Here is a 20,582-nt window from a genome sequence, read left to right as displayed (position 1 = left end):
GTTCCCTCCACTATACCTTTGTTTCTAATCTCATTCATTCTTGGGAGTGCAGATTTCCCTTCTGAGTGATTGGAAGTCACTGTTTTTGGCTTGTCCTCTACACATAAACACAGGCATGAAGCAGCTGCTTGCCTAATCTGCCTTGTCTCTGAAAAGATGTGAAGTGCTCTTTTATCCTGTTAGTATCATGGGGATGGATGAGCCATAGAGGCACCCATTCTGAGTCGTAAACTACTACTGAAACTACATCTTACTCTAAAAATGTCTTAAATTTCTTTCTGTTTGAGTTGTGGATGGTGAGTCAAATAGAGGCAGCTGTAATCCATGCCATAGAATATATTACATCTGTCCAAATTAAAGCATGAGTAACCATATTTATATTGTACGTGTGGCCATTAAATAAAATGTGTATGCATATAATGATGCATTTTCATCCCTAGTGTGTTTATGTAATTACGTAATACACAAATACATTCTATCCGTTCCTCTCCCCTTTTATTAATGCTGTTTTCTTTGGCCTTTAGATCATTTCTGCTTACAGCCTGTGCTGTGGTGCCCATTGCTGCACCAGAGGCAAAAGGTTTAGAGTGGCTCAGAAATCCAAGTTGCAGTGGAGCTTCCTTTCATTTGTATTCATGAATACTTACTGGATGCTTTTTGTTTCCTAACCAGATGAAAGGAGGAGCCCTTTCCATCCGAAGATGGCTTCAAGGGCGAAGTCTTTACTGTTCTAAGCTGCTGACCTCAAGAGCAAAATCCCGCTATTTATTCCTCACGTACCTGGTTACACTACATCTTCTTGTTTTACTGTGCCTCACGGGTGTTCTCTGAATACACTGCATTTTCTTGGGTAACTTACTTCCCTGTAGGTAATGGCGTGCCAATTCAAGATTATAGACTTTTCACATGCTGCTGTTAAGCTATGCACTGGACACAGTTGTATATATTCTTGTTACACTACATGAATCTTGAGCTTCTAAACAGAAATGTGTGTATATCACAGTTGCTCCAAAGTTGACTTGAATCACTCTTTACCAGTGGAATATTATATTTGCTAAGGAGAAAAGATTTCCCTCTGCCCTATAAAGAAACTGCTGCATACAAGTTATTTAATATTGTTTGTGAGTACATAATGATTGATTACTACTGAATGGGTTGTAAATGATATCTTTTCTATATAAATTTTATTTTAAGAGTTAAACTATAAATTTTAAAGGAATATTCAGCTATTACTGTTCACTGGCTTCTTGATTATAACAAGGAGTTTTATAGAGTGCAATAAAGGAAGAACTACTGGATTTTTGATTTAAATTTTTTGTTTGGGTGTTGTTTGGTTTGGGGTTTTATTTTCTGGCTGAAAATAAAAGAATGATGAAGGTTGTTCTGTGGCTGTACAGTTTGTAATGGCTATGGCAAGGTGTGCAGATATGTGTGTGGTAAGGAAGTAAGCCAATGATTAAAGATCCAGAATTGAAATGACATGAAGAAATGTCTTCAACTTCTTATATTCCTTTACTGTTGGTTAAAGGTTCAATTTCCCTATTTTTTCTTGTGATTTTTTCTTTGTTTAAATTCACTCAAATTTGTCTTGGTGGGTTTAGTTACTGCCCGTCTTTGGGGCAGAATTACTCAGCTGCTCAACATGTGAAATTCAGCCTGACATATTTTACATGTTTGGGCTTCAAGGTACAAATGAATAAAGGGTATATTTTCAACCAAGAGGCTGTAAGAAGCAGGATTTACATTCAGTTGCTGTAGACAGCTAATAGTGTTATGTGTTGCATATTAATACATTCATGTTTTGTTACAGTTTTCCCTGAAACCACACAACTATTTATCTCATTCAAAAAATACCTGATTTGTGAAGACTGTGGCTGCTGGAAGCTGGAAGGTTGCTTTTTAACCCTTGTAGTATTGTTTTCTGGTGCTTCTGCTCTCATCTGTATAAAATGGAGATAAAATCAAAACCACCTGAGTCTAAGGGAGTAGACTCACAAAAGAATAGTAGCCGTTTGGTTTCCAGTTTGGTAGACTAAAATCCTGAAAACCTTGTGGGAAAAGAAAAACCTAATGAGTATGGAAGTGGAAGGATTCCATCAGTTTTACTAATGGGCACATTAGTAATGCTAGTGAAGTGAATTATCTGCTTAAGGTCCAAGGAGTCTTGTGTGTGAGGTCTGAGCAGTCACATGGCAGGTAAGAAAGAGGGATCTATGTTTGCAGAGTTAACATTTGCCATATTCTATCTAATGTCCTGCATCCTTGTTTTTGTCAGGTGTCATAGGAGATACTGCCAGGCATAGTTAATACTGCAGGTAAATCCTGTGAATCTTATTTTTTTGATGGTTCTTTATTATTAGTCTAGCAAAGTTCTGAATTTCTATGTAAGTCCAATCTATTCCAATATAACTGATGTCCTTTTTATTGTAGAGTGGTAATGGCTGCTCTCTTTTGAATGGCTGATTGCTGATTCAGTCCCTGTTTTCAGCCATAGTGTCACCCAAGTCCTGAGATAAGTCAGCTATTTCAGTCTTCGTGCTGCACAAACAAGCACCAGGTACGGTTGAAACATAAGAGTACTGTACATGTGAAGACTTCTCCCTTTCCAGCTTGAAGATGAGTGTTAACAGAATGATAGTGAGCTATTCTTAGCTAATTGTGTTATATCAAAGCAGAATGTTTCCCAGTGAGACCAGTGGACCTACAGATCCTTCTAGTCTTACTCATCCACTGTGAGGGATTTTTGTCTTCAGGGGAGAAAACAACCCTCTGTCATGAGGCAGAGCAAGTTAGGGGGAGTGGGAAAGGATCCAGAGATGTTAGAAATTCTGCCCTAATTTATCCAGGCCTTTGTGCTGTCACTGTGATAAGCACAAGCTGAGGATAAAAGTGCCCAAAAATGGCTTGACACATGTAGATATTCTGTGAACTCCATTCCAGAAGCTAATATAAATGTGATGAAAGGTGAGATCATTCATTTATGAGGAGGTTTTACAGATCATCACCATTTCCCGGGTAAGTATTGCCCTGAGAGTTTTCTCATCTTACAGCTTAGGATTTTAATACTTACTTCACTTAGTCTGGGATCTTTTCAGGATGTACACATTTCTTCCTGGACTTGGATGCTGTTTGCCTCAAGCTTTGAAGGAATTCCAAAGTGTCTTCTGGGGTAAGGTAATTTGGATTTGACAGCATGGTTGTAGGGAAACGTACAGGCATTCCTTATAGCTGGAAGGATTGGTAGAGTGTGGTCTCTTTGAGACCTGGAAGAACATTTCAGTGTGTTTGCTGTTATCCTGGGAATACTATTTCTCACCATAGAGGATTAAACATCTTGCTCCTATCCAACCAAGGAGCAGCGCTAAGCTCTCAGAGCCTTGTAGCCCTGCTCTGCTTTAAAATTCTCTACTCTTAAATTCTAATATCACATCTGACGTAATTTCTGATATAGTTAAGAACTGATTTTCCTTCTGGTTTACACTGATGGAATCAGAGCCTCCGTGCAGGTCTGAAATGTTGGGTACTGCTGGTAAATGGTTGGTTTATTGCACTTTTAAAAGCCTTTTCCTGTGGGTTTTAGAACAAAATAACAATTCATGGCAATGGGAATCAATGCTCAAAAATACTGGTTGCTAGAATTAGTGGTTAAACAGTCCTATATTAAAGCTGTTAACAAATTAAAGTGATGAAATTGCTGTGCTTCCTTATGTGAAAAAGAATCTTCCAGTCACATGCACATCAACAAGAATTAGAATTATTTTCTTCTTTAAAATAATGTCATGTTTTCAAGTTACACTTCCGTTTCACCTGTAGGTGTTGGGATCAGTCACAGTCTTGCTTTGTAAAGCATATAGGAAAGGACTGAACACCAGGAAGCATTAATTTGGTTGCAGGGCAGACCCTAATGTTGGTGGCTGCTCCGCCACCACTCCTGGCATGCCAGTGCACACAGGGCTTAGGTGAAACTATAATGCCATCAGAAGACAAACACCTTTTTGCATTAACAGCAAGAATGATGCTTCATACATTTTTTTGCATTGTTAAAGACAAGAACTTTGTTGGACAAGTAGTGTTTGTCATTCCTTTCTGAAGTACGTTTCCTTACCAAGTAAAGTTGCCAGAGAAGGAAGATCAAAAAGCTTCCTTCTACTCAACTGCCTAAAGAGGCAATGATACAGTCCTTAAAATAACCAAGGAATTTGAAGCAGAAGTCTTGGCGAGATTCAGGCCCTCCCTCAGTGGGAGTTTTGCCATGAATTCCAATGAGTTCGGGACTTCGTCTAATGTGTTGGCCAACTGCTGAAGTTGAGTTGTTCCTGGGCTGCCTCTTGTCCTCTTTCCTAGAATAACCACTTTGATAAGGTATTTACCACTTACAAATATGGAATAGGTCCTGTAGTGAGCACTTCACTTCACAGAGTAGGTGCCATTTAAAAACACACAGCAAATGATTCCCTGAAACTTTCAGTAGGGGTTATTTTTAGTTGGTTGCTTAAGACTGATGATGACCCTCAAAGAAAAAGGCAAATTGAAATATGCCACTGTGGTCTCGGAAGTAATAAATGTTTGGTGATTCTAACTTACCATCTAACTGCTAACATTAGAACTGGTAGGTTCATATCATCGATTTTTAACAAATGACATTTCCAGAAGATAATTCAGCCTTGGAAGAGATGCTTAAGTCCAAATAGAGGTGAATGTGTATCCTCTAGCTGAACTTATCCCATGGTCGTGAGGCCAATTAAAAGAGTATCACAGGACCCCTTGAGGCTAAAGGAGAGCTTTCCCTTTTGGAAACAAAACCTGAATGTCATGATTAATTTGTCTGTTGAAGCTGAACTTTGTGTGGACACATAACATGCTTTGCAAGATTAGGGCTTTAGTGGAGCCTTTGCTGTTTAGGCTTATTCTTTTCCCAGACTATTCCTTTTACAGCAGTTTGCTGTCTAAATTATAGAGAGTTACTTCTGTCTGATTCCCTTCCATTTGCTTCCCTCCCATCTCTCCAAATCACTGTCTTGCAGCCAAAATTGTGAGACGCTCTGTGCAATGACGATGAAACTACTGCACTTGTATGTGACAGTGGTTCTGGGCTTTGCAAAGCTGGGTTTGCAGGAGATGATGCCCCCAGAGCTGTATTTCCATCCATCGTTGGAAGGCCTCGACATCAGGTCGGTACCAAAATGAAAGTTTGGGGGGTTGGTTTGGGTTGGTTTGAGGGTTTTTTGGGACTTTAAATGTGGCAGTGAGAAAACATCAGACTTATTCCCATCGGCCCTTGTAGGAGTTTAGCATGTTAAGAACTGGAGGATTAAGCTGCACATATTTATCACTGTGAGGTTGAATTACTTTATCCTTTGGAAAAGGGGTTCTTCAGCCATAAGGTGTTGGCTAAAGAGGAACATGAGTGTCTTAATGGTATGAAGGTGTCGTATAGGGAAAAAAAGCCCAACTTGTTAGATAAATTAATACTTGCTGTATCAATACAAAGGAAAAAGATAAGCAGAATAGTGTTAAGTTCCTTTCCTTACTTTAGTAAGTAAAAGTATGGCCCAATAAACTTCTAAAAAAGGTCTCTAGCACATCACTTGATCAACTCGAACGAGACTAGAAAGGATAAGTGTGGCTTTTCTTGACCTTCTTTCTGCTTAGCTGCTTTTGTAATAGATCCTTTATGAATAGAAAATGCAAATTTGTGTTCATTTTATTCATATATGAATCAGATTTTAATTTTCTGGGCTACAGAAACCCTTCTCTGAAGTTCTAGGTGGACTTTTGCTGAGCTAAAAGAGCCTGGTTTGACAGGTGTAAAATACTAAGCATTTTGAAGTGCATTTTGAACACCTGTATGAATCACTGCAGTTGAATATCAGTTGTTGAAAACATCCATTATTTAACCTCCCTTTGTTCATTGTCTTTTGGCATGTAACTGTGCACAGTGAAGCTGCTCAGCAGCTGTAATCATGGATAAATAGTAAAAGTTAATTCTTTGTTTGCTAACTGATATATAATAGATTACCTCATATGTATTTATATTATTTGGGGCAATCACAATAGGCTTCCTAATGCAAACATGATAAACATTGTAAAACTATTATTTAGTGAGTTTTCTTTTAGAAAATCTGTCTCGCTTTTATATAAATTAAAGCTTTTTCCCCAAAACATATTTTTCAAAGCTATTTAACTTCCAGCAAGGGGGGATCTCACTGTTTAAAGGCAAATAATGGAACTGCCTTAAGCAGAAAGTGCAACCTAATATATAAAGGAAATCTAGGGAGATTATCTCTTTTCCCCCTACAATTCCTTCTCTTTATTCCTTTGCACAATGACAAAGAGCCCATCACTTGTGGAGAACCATGAGTGTGGTGATGGCTGCCATGCACCTGCAGGGGCATTAGTTGCACCAAGTGTGGGGTGCCTTCTTTGGGTTTTGAAGCTGCCTTGCTCTTCCTGCTGGGTTTATAGAGGGAGTTAGTACAGAATAGGTGGTTACTGATCAGTTCACATTTTAGTTCCTTGCATGTTTTGGGGGTATGTGCTGGAACAGCAGCAGCAGGTACAGTATTTCACATGAAGTTGTAATCTAAAATGATGTTCTGTCTCTAATGTGTGTGAGGTACTGCACTAATAGGATGTTATACTAAAAGAATGTTATACTTTGCAGGGTGTTATGGTTGGAATGGGTCAAAAAGACAGCTATGTAGGGGATGAAGCACAAAGTAAGAGAGGGATCCTGACACTGAAATATCCCATCGAGCATGGAATCATCACTAACTGAGATGACATGGAAAAGGTGGGTGTTAATTTTTAATGTAATGATGGAGGCATCATCTTATCCAAGACAAACCATTTGCTATTAACCTTCTTGCAAACCAAAGGGAAAATCCTTGAAGGATTTCCATCACAGCATAGGTAAAGGGATACAGTATGCTAGTACAGGAGTTGATGAGGTCTTGGTACTTCTAGGGTTACTTTTCATTTAGAGTAAATGCTTATTGCTCATCAGAGTTGGCAGTATGTTATAAAAGTATTTTATGCTTTATACATACTCTTTGCAGTCTTAAAGTACTTACTGAGGCAGAACATTTGACAACGTTAGAAAGTAGTGAAAGTAAAACAAAACCAGGTTGTGATTCAACAGAGGTGAATCAGAGAAATATTAAAGATACATTATTGATGCTGGGAACAAAACCTGGGAAGTGAAGGGGTGATTTTCTCTCCCCAGTGCTTGTCTACATGAAAACATGATGGGTGACGCCCACATCTTGTATTGTGTGTGACATTCTCACTGTCAGTTAAAGAGGGAAAGACGGGTTGGCAGCCAGAGCAAAGACCTCTTAGTGAAATGCTCACATAAGGATGTCCCTGACCAGACAATGAGGTGTGCTCATGGGAGAAGCTGGAGAGCAGGGGTCTGAAGGGCACTCACTCTGCTGAATATCCCTGGTATCCCTTGTATCCTGGTCTCATCAGGAAGCATCTGAATCTGTATGTAGAAATCCTGTACCTCTTCCTTAGAGACAGGATTGCAGTTCCGTCACTTGTCTCCAGGTGAAATGGTATAGGAAGGAAACTCCACAAGCAAATGCTTCCAGTAATGTTTTCCCTATAGAAAATGCCACTGAAAGGAAGATATGGGCTGGTGGTGTTCTGTATTCACACTTGATGTGGTGTATACAATTATAATACATATATATAAAGTCAATTATTGTGTCATATCCATGAACCCAAACAGGTAAGCGCAGAGTGTTCCAGATGAACAGACCAAAGTCCATACAGGAGCAATGGGAGTTCCTCACTTCATATTTGGAAATAAATTGCCCATGTACTCCTCTAGATGGAAGCACAGTATTTGGATTTCATTATTGTTCTGCTTGCTGAGAGAATACCTTGCTCGTTCCTGAAGTCTACCTCATACATCCAGTTATGTTGTTCTTCCTGATAGTTTTTCTGCTGTCTGCATTTAGGAAGAAATTATATTTCCCTGCAGGAAAAAAACACCCTAAAACCATAAATTGGAGGTCACTCTTGTATGTTCTTCCCTTAGTAACTGGTCTCTGTAGCTGGAAATTGCCCTGTAGATAACACATACGTGTATGTGTTCTGTCCCTGGGTAATGCTGGATGCTAGAGCAGACTAAAACCTAGTTATGAAAAGGAATTGGAGATGGTAAAAAAGGTGGCATGTGCTTTCCTGTAGTGCAGACTCGTGGCTAGGTTGATTGGGTTTAGGGTGTAATGGGGTGGAGGCTTCAGGCAGTGCTGTAATTCAGATAGTGGTCAGATACTATGTGGGGTTTTGTAGTGTGAATTCTCTTTGTCACTTAAATGGATGAAGGAACTGCTTATGAAAGCGGGTCCCTACTAAAAGCAGAATGATGTAGGAACAAGAGAATTACTGGGTAACGTGCCAAAAATGGGACAAAAGCATAATAATGCAGTGGCCAACCATCCTGTGTTACATAAAGGGGGGTCACCAAAGGATTAGGATGAGTGTGTGTGTGAGAGAGAGAGAAATCCAGAGCAAGGATGCTGCGGGACACGCAGACATCCGTGTGAATGGAGGAGGAGACCATGCAGGCGATGAAATGAAGCATTCTTCTGTGCTTCAATTCACAATATTCAAATTGGGACTGCTCTGTTTTCCACTGGATAATAATACAGGGCATTGTACATCACTGTTCATTTGTTCACAGCAGCTGAGCTGACAACGTATGGGAGGGAAAACGTTGGGATGGAGCATTTTATGGCTCTGGTGACTATGTAAATGTTTAATATAAATGTTGGAATAATTCTTCCTCAGTGATTTCTCTTTGCTGTCGTGCTTGCTGCTTGCATTTAATTCTCATGACTTATAAAATCCAACACCTAACTGTTTTTGTTCCTTATGGAATATCATTATCCATTAATGTGATGGTTATTAGGTCAAATCTAATGGGCTGTACAGTGCCTAATTGTGCCTGGTTTTGAGGAGGAGCCTGCAAACTGCCTGAGGTTTAGGCAGGGCCCTGCTTTATGAGTCCAGGTTGTTCCTCACAGCTGCAGCAGAGGGCTGATGATTTTCTTAATAAGTAATTCCAGCCCTGGACAGCTGTTGGTTTTATAGGTTCTTCAAATTTAGAGATCTTTTTTCCACTCAAGTTCATTTTGAAGCATAATAATGCTTGTTTCTAGGATATTAATCTAATAAATGTATCCATAAACTATCCTGATGGTGATGGTTTTCGCTCAGAAATAAGTTTATGGGGTCAGGCAAAGCTGAGCTAAAAAGAGGGGAAAAAAAGAAATAAGGGTTAAGAAAGAATTAAATGAATAATAAGAAATATTTCATCCTGTTACTAAACACTCTGAGCTGGCCTCAAGAAAAAAGTCCCTTCAGTTCCTCACAACCATAGTCCTCAGACAATGAGGCAGCATCATTTGATACAGGTAGTGCCTTCTAAAATGAAAAGCATACTATAGTACTTTACAGACTGTGACTGAGAGATTCAGCTACTCTATAGTAAGTGAGAGCTTGATTCAGGTTTTACTGGATGAAATATCTGTGGCATAAGGGGCCTTTTGCTTTGGAAAGAATTAGATTTCTAAAGACCATTTTGGTAACAGCTTGCAGCTGCATCAGTCTCCAAGCAGCTTGAAGTGGAGAAGCCTTTCCAGGTCTAACAGTTCAGAGGCCAGCTCAGCTTCTGTATCAGAGCAGTGCGGGTGGGAACTAACCACTGCTCCTGCTTCGAGGGGATGAGGTGTGCTCTGTTTAGGGACTCTAACTGGAAGGGCTCCATTGTGTAGGTTATATTCTGTTACATACTATAGAAACCAAGTGGGCTTGGTTCTAAACCAGTTGCATTTGGCAGATTCACTCTTAATATGCTAACTATTTTAATATGTCTGTAAAAAAAAAACAGTAATTACTCAGCCTCTATTTGAAAAGCTTTCTGGGTAGTTTCTGTGGATGTAAGAAATGATTGTCAGAACTTTTCTAAAGTGATTTTCCATTGTAGATTTGGCATCATTCTTTCTACAATGAACTCCGGGTTGCACCAGAGGAACACCCCATCCTGCTGACTGAGGCCCCTTTGAATCCAAAGGCCAACCGTGAAAAAATGACTCAGGTAATCATCTGAATCAGAGGATCCCAGAATGGTTTGGGTTGGAAAAGGTCTTAAGATCATCCAGTTCCAACCCCCTACCATGGGCAGGGACACCTTCCACTAGACCAGGTTGCTCAAGGCCCTGTCCAGTGCCTTCTTAAACACTGCCAGGGATGGGGCATTCACAACATGCGGTGCCACAGACCATTGTTGCATGGCAGCACATAAAGATAGAAATAGTCCTGAGTGTTCAGCTTCTTATGGGAGATAATCCCTTAGGGTTAGTGGGGGTTAGAACACAGACTTAAGCCATGATGAGAAACAAGAGTTTGCTGCTCACACAATATCAGATTTCCAGATGGCCCTAAAATGGTTTGTACTTGTGTGTGGCAGTGATATATAAGCAACTTACCTCTTAAAACTTGAAGTAATTCTTTTTGTTCACCAGACTGTGTGTGTTCAGTTCTGGAAGTGGGGAAGCTGGAGGCAAAGGTGGCTTCTGATGCCGAGTTTCAGTGTGAGATAACCCAGGAGTCATGTAATTTGTTTTGAAGGAGTGATGAGTCATTGGTGTATTTAAAAGTGAGGTTTGCAAGTGCTGTAACACAGGTTGTGCACCAGCTGAATCACACTTCTCTGTGAGGTTTGGATCAATGACGCCTTTCATGTGCCTACCTCAGGCCACCAGGAGTGCTCAACCTTTAGTAGCTCAACTCCTCAGCTCATTCTGTCCCAGCTCCTGCTTTCTACCCTGAAGACTGTCACTTTATCAACACTTCTGCATCACACAGGATGCTAGTTATTGTATCAGAAATGTGCTTTTGGGGGGAAGATTTGAATAAAGAGGTTTGGAGTCCATCATGCAGATAACTTTGTGAAGCTCCCCACTGGAGCACCCTTTCAGGTTCAGGGGGAAAGCAATCAAAACCTGGAATGTTTGTGCTGGCTTGGGAAAATGAGTTGTCTGAAGCATTCAGGCTTAAATGATGCTTTGCAAAACATTTCTGTCTGTGGCATAGTCAGTCTCATTTAGCAAACCTGGATCAGAACCAGAAGTCAACCTCTGAAATTTCTGTATTTTCAAGCAGCCTTCTGGCCAAATATCCACATTATAAATTCAGGAGTAACTAGAAGTAAATGTGATTTAAATGCAGATATAGGTATAAAATCACCTGGGAAAATCGGATGTGGCTCTGCACTTCTCTTTGTGCCAGCTTTTGGCATATATATCTTAGGAAGATTATGCATCAATTTAGCAACAGTGTAAATAAACTGGTTAAGTAGTGAGCTTGACAGCACTGGGAGATAATACAATTGGGAGATAATAAACAATAGACCATAAGAAAAGCCTAGTTTATAGCAAGCAGAAAGTGTGGTTCATACAGTAGCCGTGTCTATGACTATTTTTCTGTCATTATACTGCGATGATAAATCCTGTTTTCAAGATTGTTTAAAGGCTTATTGTTTATTCTTGATTGCATTAAATTAATTACATTAGCTATGAAATACCAGTAATTTGTGTATTGTTTAATTGAAAGCATACTTTTCATTAAAAGTAGATTTCCTTGGCAAAGGGATTAGGTTATGAAATCCAGAGTTTAACCCCCTGATGTCAGTGGCTCTGATGGGTACAATGGTGATGATGGAGTCACCATTCCTGGAGATATTAAAAGATGTGCAGACGTGGTGCTTATGGGTATGGATTAGTGGTGGACTTGGCAGTGTTAGGTTTACAGTTGGACTTGACCTTAAGGGTCCTTGCTAACCTAAGTGATTCTGTACTCACAGCAGCACCACTAGTGATGGGGTAGCCCTGCCCTGGGTAGGTGGCATTGGTTTAAGAAAGGATACAGTGCCTGGCGTTGTCCAGAGTGTGTTAGTTCAGTGTGTGCCCTTAAGGGGTTCCTTTAGCAAAGCCCCAGTGGAATTCCAACTGGAAACAAATGTTATTCCATCTGCTCAGATAAAATCACAGTTTATCTGACACAGGAGATGGAAAGAACTGAAGCTTGTTAGAGTACAGGAGGTGGGGATGAGACAAGAGAATATGCCCAAGGACACCATATAGAGAAAAGAAACTGTTGTGTTTGCCGAGGGGGCAGAATGAGATGTAATGGGTTCAAACTATGCCAAGTTAGGTTCTACACCAGGAGAATCCTGCTAGTAGTAAGTGTAGTGTGTTGCTAGATTGTATTGTAGTGATAGGACAAGGGATAATGGCTTCAACCTGCCAGAGGGGAGACTGAGATGAGCTCTTAGGCAGAAGCTCTTCCCTGTGAGGGTGCTGAGGTGCTGGCACAGGGTGCCCAGAGAAGCTGTGGCTGCCCCATCCCTGGCAGTGTTCAAGGCCAGGTTGGACACAGGGGCTTGGAGCAAGCTGCTCTAGTGGAAGGTGTCCCTGCCCATGGCAGGGGGGGTGGAACTGGATGATCTTAAGGTCCTTTCTAACCCAAACCATTCTGTGATTTGTTTGCCAGAGGAATCTGTGGATGCTCCAGCTGAGGAATTTCTGAGACAGAACCAAAGCTGTGTCAGAATGGCAAATTCTTCCTTGAGATGGGAACAGAAGGATTATTCCTCATGACTCCTTCAGCTGGGTCTTCCACGTGTTTCTTAATATGTGTGTATAAATTATATATCAACCTTAGGTTGCTGCATTGTTGCAGTCCTGCCATCAGGGTTATCCCAAAGTGTCATCGTCAGTTCTTCTAATGAAATCCTAAAGGAAACATAGTGTGCTGTGGAGTAGTAACTGGCAGTATTCATTCAAAAAAGAATAGATTTACTGTCTCTTCAGATACTCTTAAGTGCACATCCTAAAGGTTTTAATATTCTTCCTTCCAGATCATGTTTGAGACGTTCAATGTGCCAGCCATGTACGTAGCAATTCAGGCAGTGCTGTCTCTGTATGCATCTGGAAGAACAACTGGTGAGTTGTTCTGGGAGTTGTATTTTCCTCCTGTCCTTCTCCTGTGGATGTATATCTTGTGGATATATGTTGATTCTGATGCACCTGCTGTGTTTTAAGAAGCACTGATAGCCCTGTGGAGACTGAATACTTCCCACCATGCTGTGCAAGTGCTTCTTTGTTGTTTTCAACTTTGTGACAGGTAAGGGTATAGATTTATGGATTTCTACTTCAAAAGCTCAACTGGCTACAGCTCAACTATATGAACAGATGAAGGATGGTCTGGTTTGATGCTGCCCTTAATTGCACAGCATGGAGACGAGGCTGTATCTTAACTAGATGGTTCCAATCCCATGGTTCCTTCTTTCTTTAGACCTGCCTCCATTGTTAAGCTGCATTCCCAACAGGAAAGAAAAAACAACCCTTCAGTAGCCAGATGAAAATACTTTATTTAAATGTTGAATTTCTATCGCATAATGATGTCTGCTGTTAAGCGACCATTTGAATTAGCATGGAGGTGTTTTCTTATTGCCATTTAGAGTCTGATCAGGCATTAAGACAATAAATTCCTAGCAACCCTTGAGTCTTCATATACTTTGAAAACAATTAAACTACCATCTGTCTTTGTAGCCTGATGCCACAATATGATTTTGTATATGACAGGAGTTGAGAGTGTCATAAATACTGGCTTTCTGCATAAAATTTGACTATTTGTATGCATGTTTGGGATCAGAAATGCCTTATTCATTGTGAGTGGAAAACATGGACTTCATTTCCTAGCCAAGAATAACATGGGCTGTGCACACATAAACCATTGGTGCATTTTCCTTAATGGGGTGGTTTATTTTAATGGCAGATTCCAATTTTTAGCCTTATAGAGAGGTTTTTATTTACAGTTTGTACATTATTTCATGTCTGTAAAGTGCTGAGGGCGGTCTGAAATGAAAGCCTCTGCATACATGCAAGATCATTATTGCTGGTGTCTGTTCAGCAGGAACAACACAATCAATTTGCTGAACGTTACATGTCTTTTTTTCCCCAAGCTGCTTACTTTGTGCTAATGACTTTGTCTCTTGCAAGCAGCTCTTTAGTTATAGAAATGACAGAAACAATCATCATGCGAGCATCTTCGTCGTTGCATGTTTCAGTTGACAATATGGAGTATGTCCCTGCCCATGGCAGGGGGGTTGGAACTGGATGAGCTTAATGTCTCTTCCAACCCAAAGCATTCTGTGGTTCTATGATTCTATGTGGAGACCCTGTATCTGTGGAAAATAACCAGCTTCTCCTTTACTTTCACTTCCTAGGAATAGTTCTGGATTCTGGGGATGGCGTCACACACAACGTGCCTATCTATGAGGGCTATGCCTTGCCTCATGCCATCATGAGGCTCGATCTCGCAGGTAGAGACTTCACTGACTATCTCATGAAGATTCTCACTGAGAGAGGCTACTCCTTTGTCACCACTGGTAATGAGCTATGCTTTGGATGCCCTTTGCTTATGTTTGTTCTATTAGTTGTCTTTGTATGAAGGAAGTGTGTGCGAGGCAAGATGCTTCAAAATGACTTTGGCTTTCAGCATGGGTGTTGAGCGTCAAGGATGAGGGTGCCACCTCATTAGGAAATCCTGTGTCACTGACAAATATAATTGGTTGTTGTGTTTGATCAGATCTCTTCCACAAACAAAGGAACAAAGTGAGTAGCTGGTAATGGATAATCCTCAAGGTTTTGTGACATAAACACGTAAATATTAATCTTTACAGCGTTCTGTAGCACAATACATCTCTTTTTTTCGCTGATGAGTGGTGCAAAGGGAAAGTGATGTTGTTGAGACAACAGAGAGGTGAGAATCCAATTAACTGTGTGACCATCATGGACTCAGGGAAATGTGCATGAGTAAATCTGTATCCTATCTATCACACTGTAGGCTGATTAAAACCTTGTTGCCTGTCTGCAGCGGAACGGGAGATTGTGAGAGACGTCAAGGAGAAGCTTTGTTATGTGGCACTGGATTTTGAGAATGAAATGGCGACTGCAGCTTCCTCCTCCTCTCTTGAGAAGAGCTATGAGCTTCCTGATGGACAAGTCATCACCATTGGGAATGAACGGTTCCGGTGCCCGGAAACTCTCTTCCAGCCATCCTTCATAGGTGGGACAGGACTGCTCTTTCTAGGGACTTGGCAGAGAATGAAAAGAAGGATGTCTTAGGAAGTACAGACAACCTTCAGCTGGAGGAATCAAGGTGTTTATTCTGAGATGTCCTTAGAAACATGCAGCTTCTGTTGACTTAATCAGTTCTTTGGAAGCTATGGACGCTGCTGCTTAGAAATACCTGAATTGGATTGTTTCAGTCTCTTATAAATGCAGTGGAGTTTCTAAGATGATATTTTAGAGCACTGTCAGATCATGCTTTTTGTCTAGACTGGCTGGTACATAACTGCGCAGTGCCGTTATGGGGGTTTTAATCTAGGTACTGCTTCCATTTAGTGTTATATTAATCTGTAATTGAATTACAGAAAATCAGATCATACATCATTCTCCAGTAGTTTTATCTTTAGTGTTAAAATTCCCGTTCTCTCCAGTGGATGACTGACACCTTACATGGGAACTCATGGGAGTTCTGTAGGAACTCATGCTGCCCTCACAAATTTCCCACTTCCCACTTAAATTCCTCTCACAAGGACTGTGCGAAATGGCTGCAGGCAGTTTGGCATGATTTCCATCACACTGAATGGTGAAGCTACGTTTGTGTGTAGAAAGGAAACTATTCAAGCATTAATATAGCTCCAAGTTCTGTATTTGAGCATCAGCAGGAGAAATTCTCTGTAGCAGATGGAGGGATTTGGCTGTGAGAAGTGTATCAGGGATGAGTTAGGCTTCAACAATGGTCACAATCAGAAACGCAGCGATGGAAATCAGGATTTCCTGGATCACAGATCTGGCCAAAATGTGTGTGTGAACCTAGTTAAAAGGTCTGATTCTTCCAACTGTTTTCCCAGGACTGTATCTGGTCTGTTCCTTCCTTTAGGAGAAAGTAGTTCCAGAAGTTAGCTTTGCTGTACTGGCATTCAAATTCAACTACACGTCAAAAGCAAGGTAGCTCACTGAGACGCCAAGTGGGCTTCTGTTGCCAGCTAACAGCATCAGAAATCATTATAAAAATGGCAAACTATTGCAGTAATGCCTTATTTTAAATGTTTTCTTAAATGTTAAATCATTTTTTTTACTTGAGGAAGTAGCAAAGCCAGGATGAATCCCCAGAACGGGGATCTTCCTTCCCCTCAAGTGTATTTTGCTTGTATAATTACTATGCTGAGATTACAAAGGTGAGGAGGATGTCTTGTCTTTGCCCTTCCTCTCCTAAGCATCGTATAACTGGAGCTTTCTAAAGGGAGACAGCTTGGACTAGGGAGCCTTCCTCTCATTTTAACAGTGAGAAACAAGGGGCCGAAGAGAAATAACGTGTTAAAACTTCTTTCCACTCAGGGATGGAATCTGCAGGTATCCATGAAGCCACTTGCAGCAGTATTATGAAGTGTGACATCGACATCCGTAAGGATCTCTATGCTAATAATGTCCTCTCTGGGGGAACCACGATGTATCCTGGGATTGGTGATCGGATGCAGAAAGAGGTTACAGCTTTGGCTCCAAGCACCATGAAGATTAAGGTAATTTTGAACACCTGCACTTAAAACCCAAGCCTTTGGTGAAAAGTTAGGTCTTAAAAACAAATCAGATGTCCTTAAGAGAATGTCCAGGTCTTGCATCCCAAGTCCTGATGTTAAGAGAGCCTCAGGCAGCCTGCTGACTTAATGCCTCTTTTCTTCCTACCAGCCAAAGTAGAATTCAAAGAGGGATTTGAGAGGTACTGGAATAAAGCCATGGGAGTTGATGCAGTCACTTTGAGACAATGTGAAACAACACAGAACTGTTCTTTCCTAAAGAGGAGAAAGAGTCATAGAATCATAGAATCAAATAGTTCGGAAAAGACCTTTAAGATCATCAAGTCCAACCTTTAGAGTCCCATGCGATTCCTAGTGAAATAGAGCTATGAGGGAGTAAAGGGCTACTTGAAAGACTCCACAGGACAGTAAGAGAGGTAGGGATGAACCTACAGAAGATGGAGCTGTACACACTAAAGGAGGCATGAGCAATGCAAGAAGATATTGGGAATATTATAAGCTTTGAGGCTTAGCGATCAGTGAAAGTCATTAGTGATAAAGGGGGAAGAATGAATCCAAAATCCAAGCAGCATGCAAAGTCTGCACTTTGTTAGCTGCTTGAAAGGACCTTCTCAGCTTGGATTCAAGATGCTGTATAGTGAAAGAGTCATAGAATCACAGAACGGTTTGGGTTAGAAAGGACCTTAAGATCACCCAGTTCTAACCCCTGCCATGGGCAGGGAAAGAGACCCTTTTTTAACAGGCAGCAGCCAGCATGTTGAATGAGCATGGTAGGGAGTGGCAGGAATGGAAATAGGATGCAGGAGCAGGGATGCATCCAGTGTGTTTTAGAAGTTCAGTGGCTCAGGGGAGAATCAGATTAGCAGGGGGTCTTTTAGCTCTATAAGCAGTGCTCAGCTGGATGCGCAATGCCATGTCTCAGTGTTTTGTGTGGGGTTTTTTTCCTTTACATTGAAGAATTCCTTTATCCTTAAAAAAACAAAAGAAATGCTCAGGCCATTCTCTTGTGTTGTTCCAGTGGTCTTTAATTGCAGTCAAATTAGGTTAATGTTTCAAAGCTTTCATATATGTTTATAAGTTTTGGTAGCTGTTTTATGGGCTATCTGCAGAGATCTCATGTGCTGCTCTATTTGCCTGCTCATAGTAATGTTATAGTGGCTTTCTCAGTTTGAGGTGGAAGACAAAATATGGCAGCCTTTCTGCCTCTTAGGTGGTTTACTTCCCTGTTGTGCTCCATTGAGTTGTGCTTCCCTGAGGAAAAGACTCTAACCTACTTATTTCACCCGGAGAGATGTTTACTGTGTTACCTGCTTGTCACTGTTTACAACAGATTGCACTTCTCTTGTAGATGATTGCACCACCCGAACGGAAATACTCTGTGTGGATTGGGGGTTCAATACTGGCATCCCTGTCCACTTTTCAGCAAATGTGGATCAGCAAAGAAGAATATGAGGAAGCTGGTCCCTCTATTGTCCACCGCAAGTGCTTCTGAGGCCTTCCATCATGTACTGTCAGTGATAAGTAGTGCTGTTTCTCTACACATCACCTCTGAGGGTGGGTTGGCTTTCTTCCACATGGTAAAGAACCACACTGTATGGGTGTCATATGAATTACCAAATTATTTCTGATATTTGATGCTAAAATGAGACTAACACTTCCGTGGTGGGTGTTTTCCAAGATCAGTAACAGCAGTTATCCTGTACATTTGTATAGACCTCCCTTTCCCCCACATTTGCCACTGTTTTGCTGCCATCCAGGAGGTGACACACGCTGCTGCTGTGTGTTAGTCTCTGCTATCAGTGGTAAGTCTGAAGTATGTCCTTAAGTGATTCATCAAACTCAAGCATAATGCAGGATGTAGGTACTGGAGAGGGCTGTTTATATGCAGTTAATGCTGTTTATATACACAGGATTCCTCTAAGGGGGTTTATCTTACCGAGGACACAGTGGATTTATGTGGGTACCAGTGTGCACATGGGTGACAGTATGGATGTCTCCCTGGTATCCTGCAGTTGTTAGGCTGGAGACTTTTGTCTCCCTGTGACCACCACTCCCCACCAGTAAGGAGCTTCAACAAGCTTCAGTACTTCTGAATATACATGTAACAAGTGATTTATTGGATGTATTATTGCTTTCTTCATCCCTCTTCCTAAGCAGTCAACTGATGTTTCATTTACTTGTGCTGTAGATGTGCTATGCTGAGCTAAGCTAATGATTACAGAGTAAATAATAACCTTTGGAATGTGTTATTGAAACACCCTGGGTTTAATGGATCAATAAAAGCGTAGCTGTCCGTGGAAGGCTGCTGTGGCTTACATTAATTTCATAGTGACTAGTTTAACTATTAAAATAATAATTAGGAGGTTATGTTTTAATTTTATTATGGGAAAGGTTTCACTGCCTCCGAGTTTTCCAGCTAAACAATTCCAAAATGAGAACAGAATTGTTCCTCAGTGTCTATTATAAGAAATAATCTTCCTGGATGATAAATTTTCATAATGCTCTGTATGGAAATGAGAGTCAGCTCTGAAGATTTTTCTCTTTCTCATACCAGGCACTTGTGTTCCTTATGATTCTGGATGCTGTTGGCTTTGCAATGAGGTGATGTCAGGCTTGATGTGCGTTTCCTGATTTAAATGAAACCTGTCAGGATGCTGCCAGTAAACACAATATCCTCTTTCCAAAGATGGGGAAAAGATAAGAGTTGGGTTTATGGACTTCTGACAATGCATCTAGGGAGATGTTTTAAAGAATCTTCTTACTACTGCGAGTTCCAGCTCAGGGTGATCTCATTTCCTTATCCAAATGATTTCTTCATGGTAAAAGAAAAGACCTGTAAGGGAAGGTTTTTTCCAAGGTCTGTTGTGGCCAGCACTACCTTATAATTAAAAAGAAATGGATCTTGCCTTCATTCCCCCTGTTGAACAGCAGTCAGTCCAAACCACCGGTATCCACGGCTTCTCAAGCAAATGTAAATCACTGCAAATTTCTCAGCCTCTGAATGAATTCTACTTCAAGTTTATTATCTTGGTCTCAGCCTGTGTGCTTGCTCGCTGCTTAAGCTGCTAATAAATCACCTTACGTACAGGAATAGCACTGTTAACTGGCCTTATCACCTGCCTGAGCAGCATCACTTACATTCTAATCTTGACCTCTTGTAGGTGCGATGGTTCTCAGCTCCTTGGAACCAAATTACATTGGCAATCCCCTGTAGTATTAAAGCAAAATTCTATCCCATTTGCTAATAACCTACTTGTCCTTGTTTCAGTATTAAAAATTAAGGATATTCTTTAGGTTTTCAGTTTATTTTTTTAAATATATCCTTTCAGGATATAGTTACAGCTTATTAATGAGGAAAATAAAGGGAAAAGGTTTAAAAGAATGTAATCTTTTTGTAAGTGGCAAGGGAGGTACATGTTTACAGCACTTGACTATAACTGAAGGAGTCCTTTGGGCTTTTCTGCTCCTCTCCCTTCCTCAGGTCCTCTTCCCTCATTCTCCCTAACAGAATCCTCTTCAGCCCTTGCTTGGCATCTCTGGCTCCTGCCACAGCTGGGGCTGAGATGTGAGCTCTCCATGGCTAGAATATGAATCCTCATCCTGCAGCTGACTCCTTTTTCAGTGTGGAAGAGCCTGGCGATGCTCTGAATACCTCCCTAACAATCTGCATGTGGAATCTCATTCAAATCCACATGCATTTTGAACACAGAATTAATGATGTGCTAAGAGCAAATGCAGATAAAAATAAGGAAAATTGTTAAGCTGGTTGTGTGGTTTGGCAAACCTCTGCTTCTCTGAGAGGAAATTGCCTTAGGCACAATGTGAGTTCTGCTTTCCTGTATGGGGTTGGAACTGAGAGTAGAGAATACCCATAGACAAGATCAAACACTTTCCTGGTGTT

General features: G+C 40.8%; 2 protein-coding genes across 8 annotated transcripts in view; both read left to right on the top strand.

The window, feature by feature from the left end:
• The window catches only part of LOC134165299 (golgin subfamily B member 1-like), a 44,330-nt gene extending 42,950 nt beyond the window's left edge, over nt 1-1,380 (top strand). For all 7 annotated transcript variants that reach the window (XM_062621934.1, XM_062621932.1, XM_062621931.1 and 4 more), the window contains one exon: nt 673-1,380. In XM_062621934.1, the coding sequence (XP_062477918.1) occupies nt 673-831 (159 nt within the window). In that variant the 3' untranslated portion in view covers nt 832-1,380. The remainder of the gene's footprint in view (nt 1-672) is intronic.
• Nucleotides 1,381-4,979: 3,599 nt separating this feature from the next.
• LOC134165301 (actin, aortic smooth muscle-like) lies at nt 4,980-18,981 on the top strand. Its single transcript, XM_062621939.1, has 8 exons — nt 4,980-5,171; nt 6,665-6,793; nt 10,001-10,111; nt 12,935-13,019; nt 14,306-14,467; nt 14,956-15,147; nt 16,485-16,666; nt 18,030-18,981. Exons 2-8 carry the CDS (start codon nt 6,785-6,787, stop codon nt 18,171-18,173), a joined length of 885 nt encoding a protein of 294 aa, XP_062477923.1. The 5' UTR covers nt 4,980-5,171; nt 6,665-6,784; the 3' UTR covers nt 18,174-18,981.
• Nucleotides 18,982-20,582: the final 1,601 nt, after the last annotated feature.

This window comes from Pezoporus occidentalis, unplaced genomic scaffold (assembly GCF_034315485.1).
Source record: "Pezoporus occidentalis ecotype Australia unplaced genomic scaffold, CSIRO_AGI_Poc_V1 ctg236, whole genome shotgun sequence".
Classification (NCBI taxonomy): Eukaryota; Metazoa; Chordata; class Aves; order Psittaciformes; family Psittacidae; genus Pezoporus; species Pezoporus occidentalis.
Note: the sequence above shows the minus strand (reverse complement) of the source record. Positions and strands in the feature narration are given on the sequence as shown.

Coding starts and splice junctions, on each gene's coding strand:
- LOC134165301 (XM_062621939.1), top strand. Junction 13,020..14,305: donor TGCATCTGGAAGAACAACTG/GTGAGTTGTTCT, acceptor TTCACTTCCTAG/GAATAGTTCTGGATTCTGGG. Junction 15,148..16,484: donor CTTCCAGCCATCCTTCATAG/GTGGGACAGGAC, acceptor CTTTCCACTCAG/GGATGGAATCTGCAGGTATC.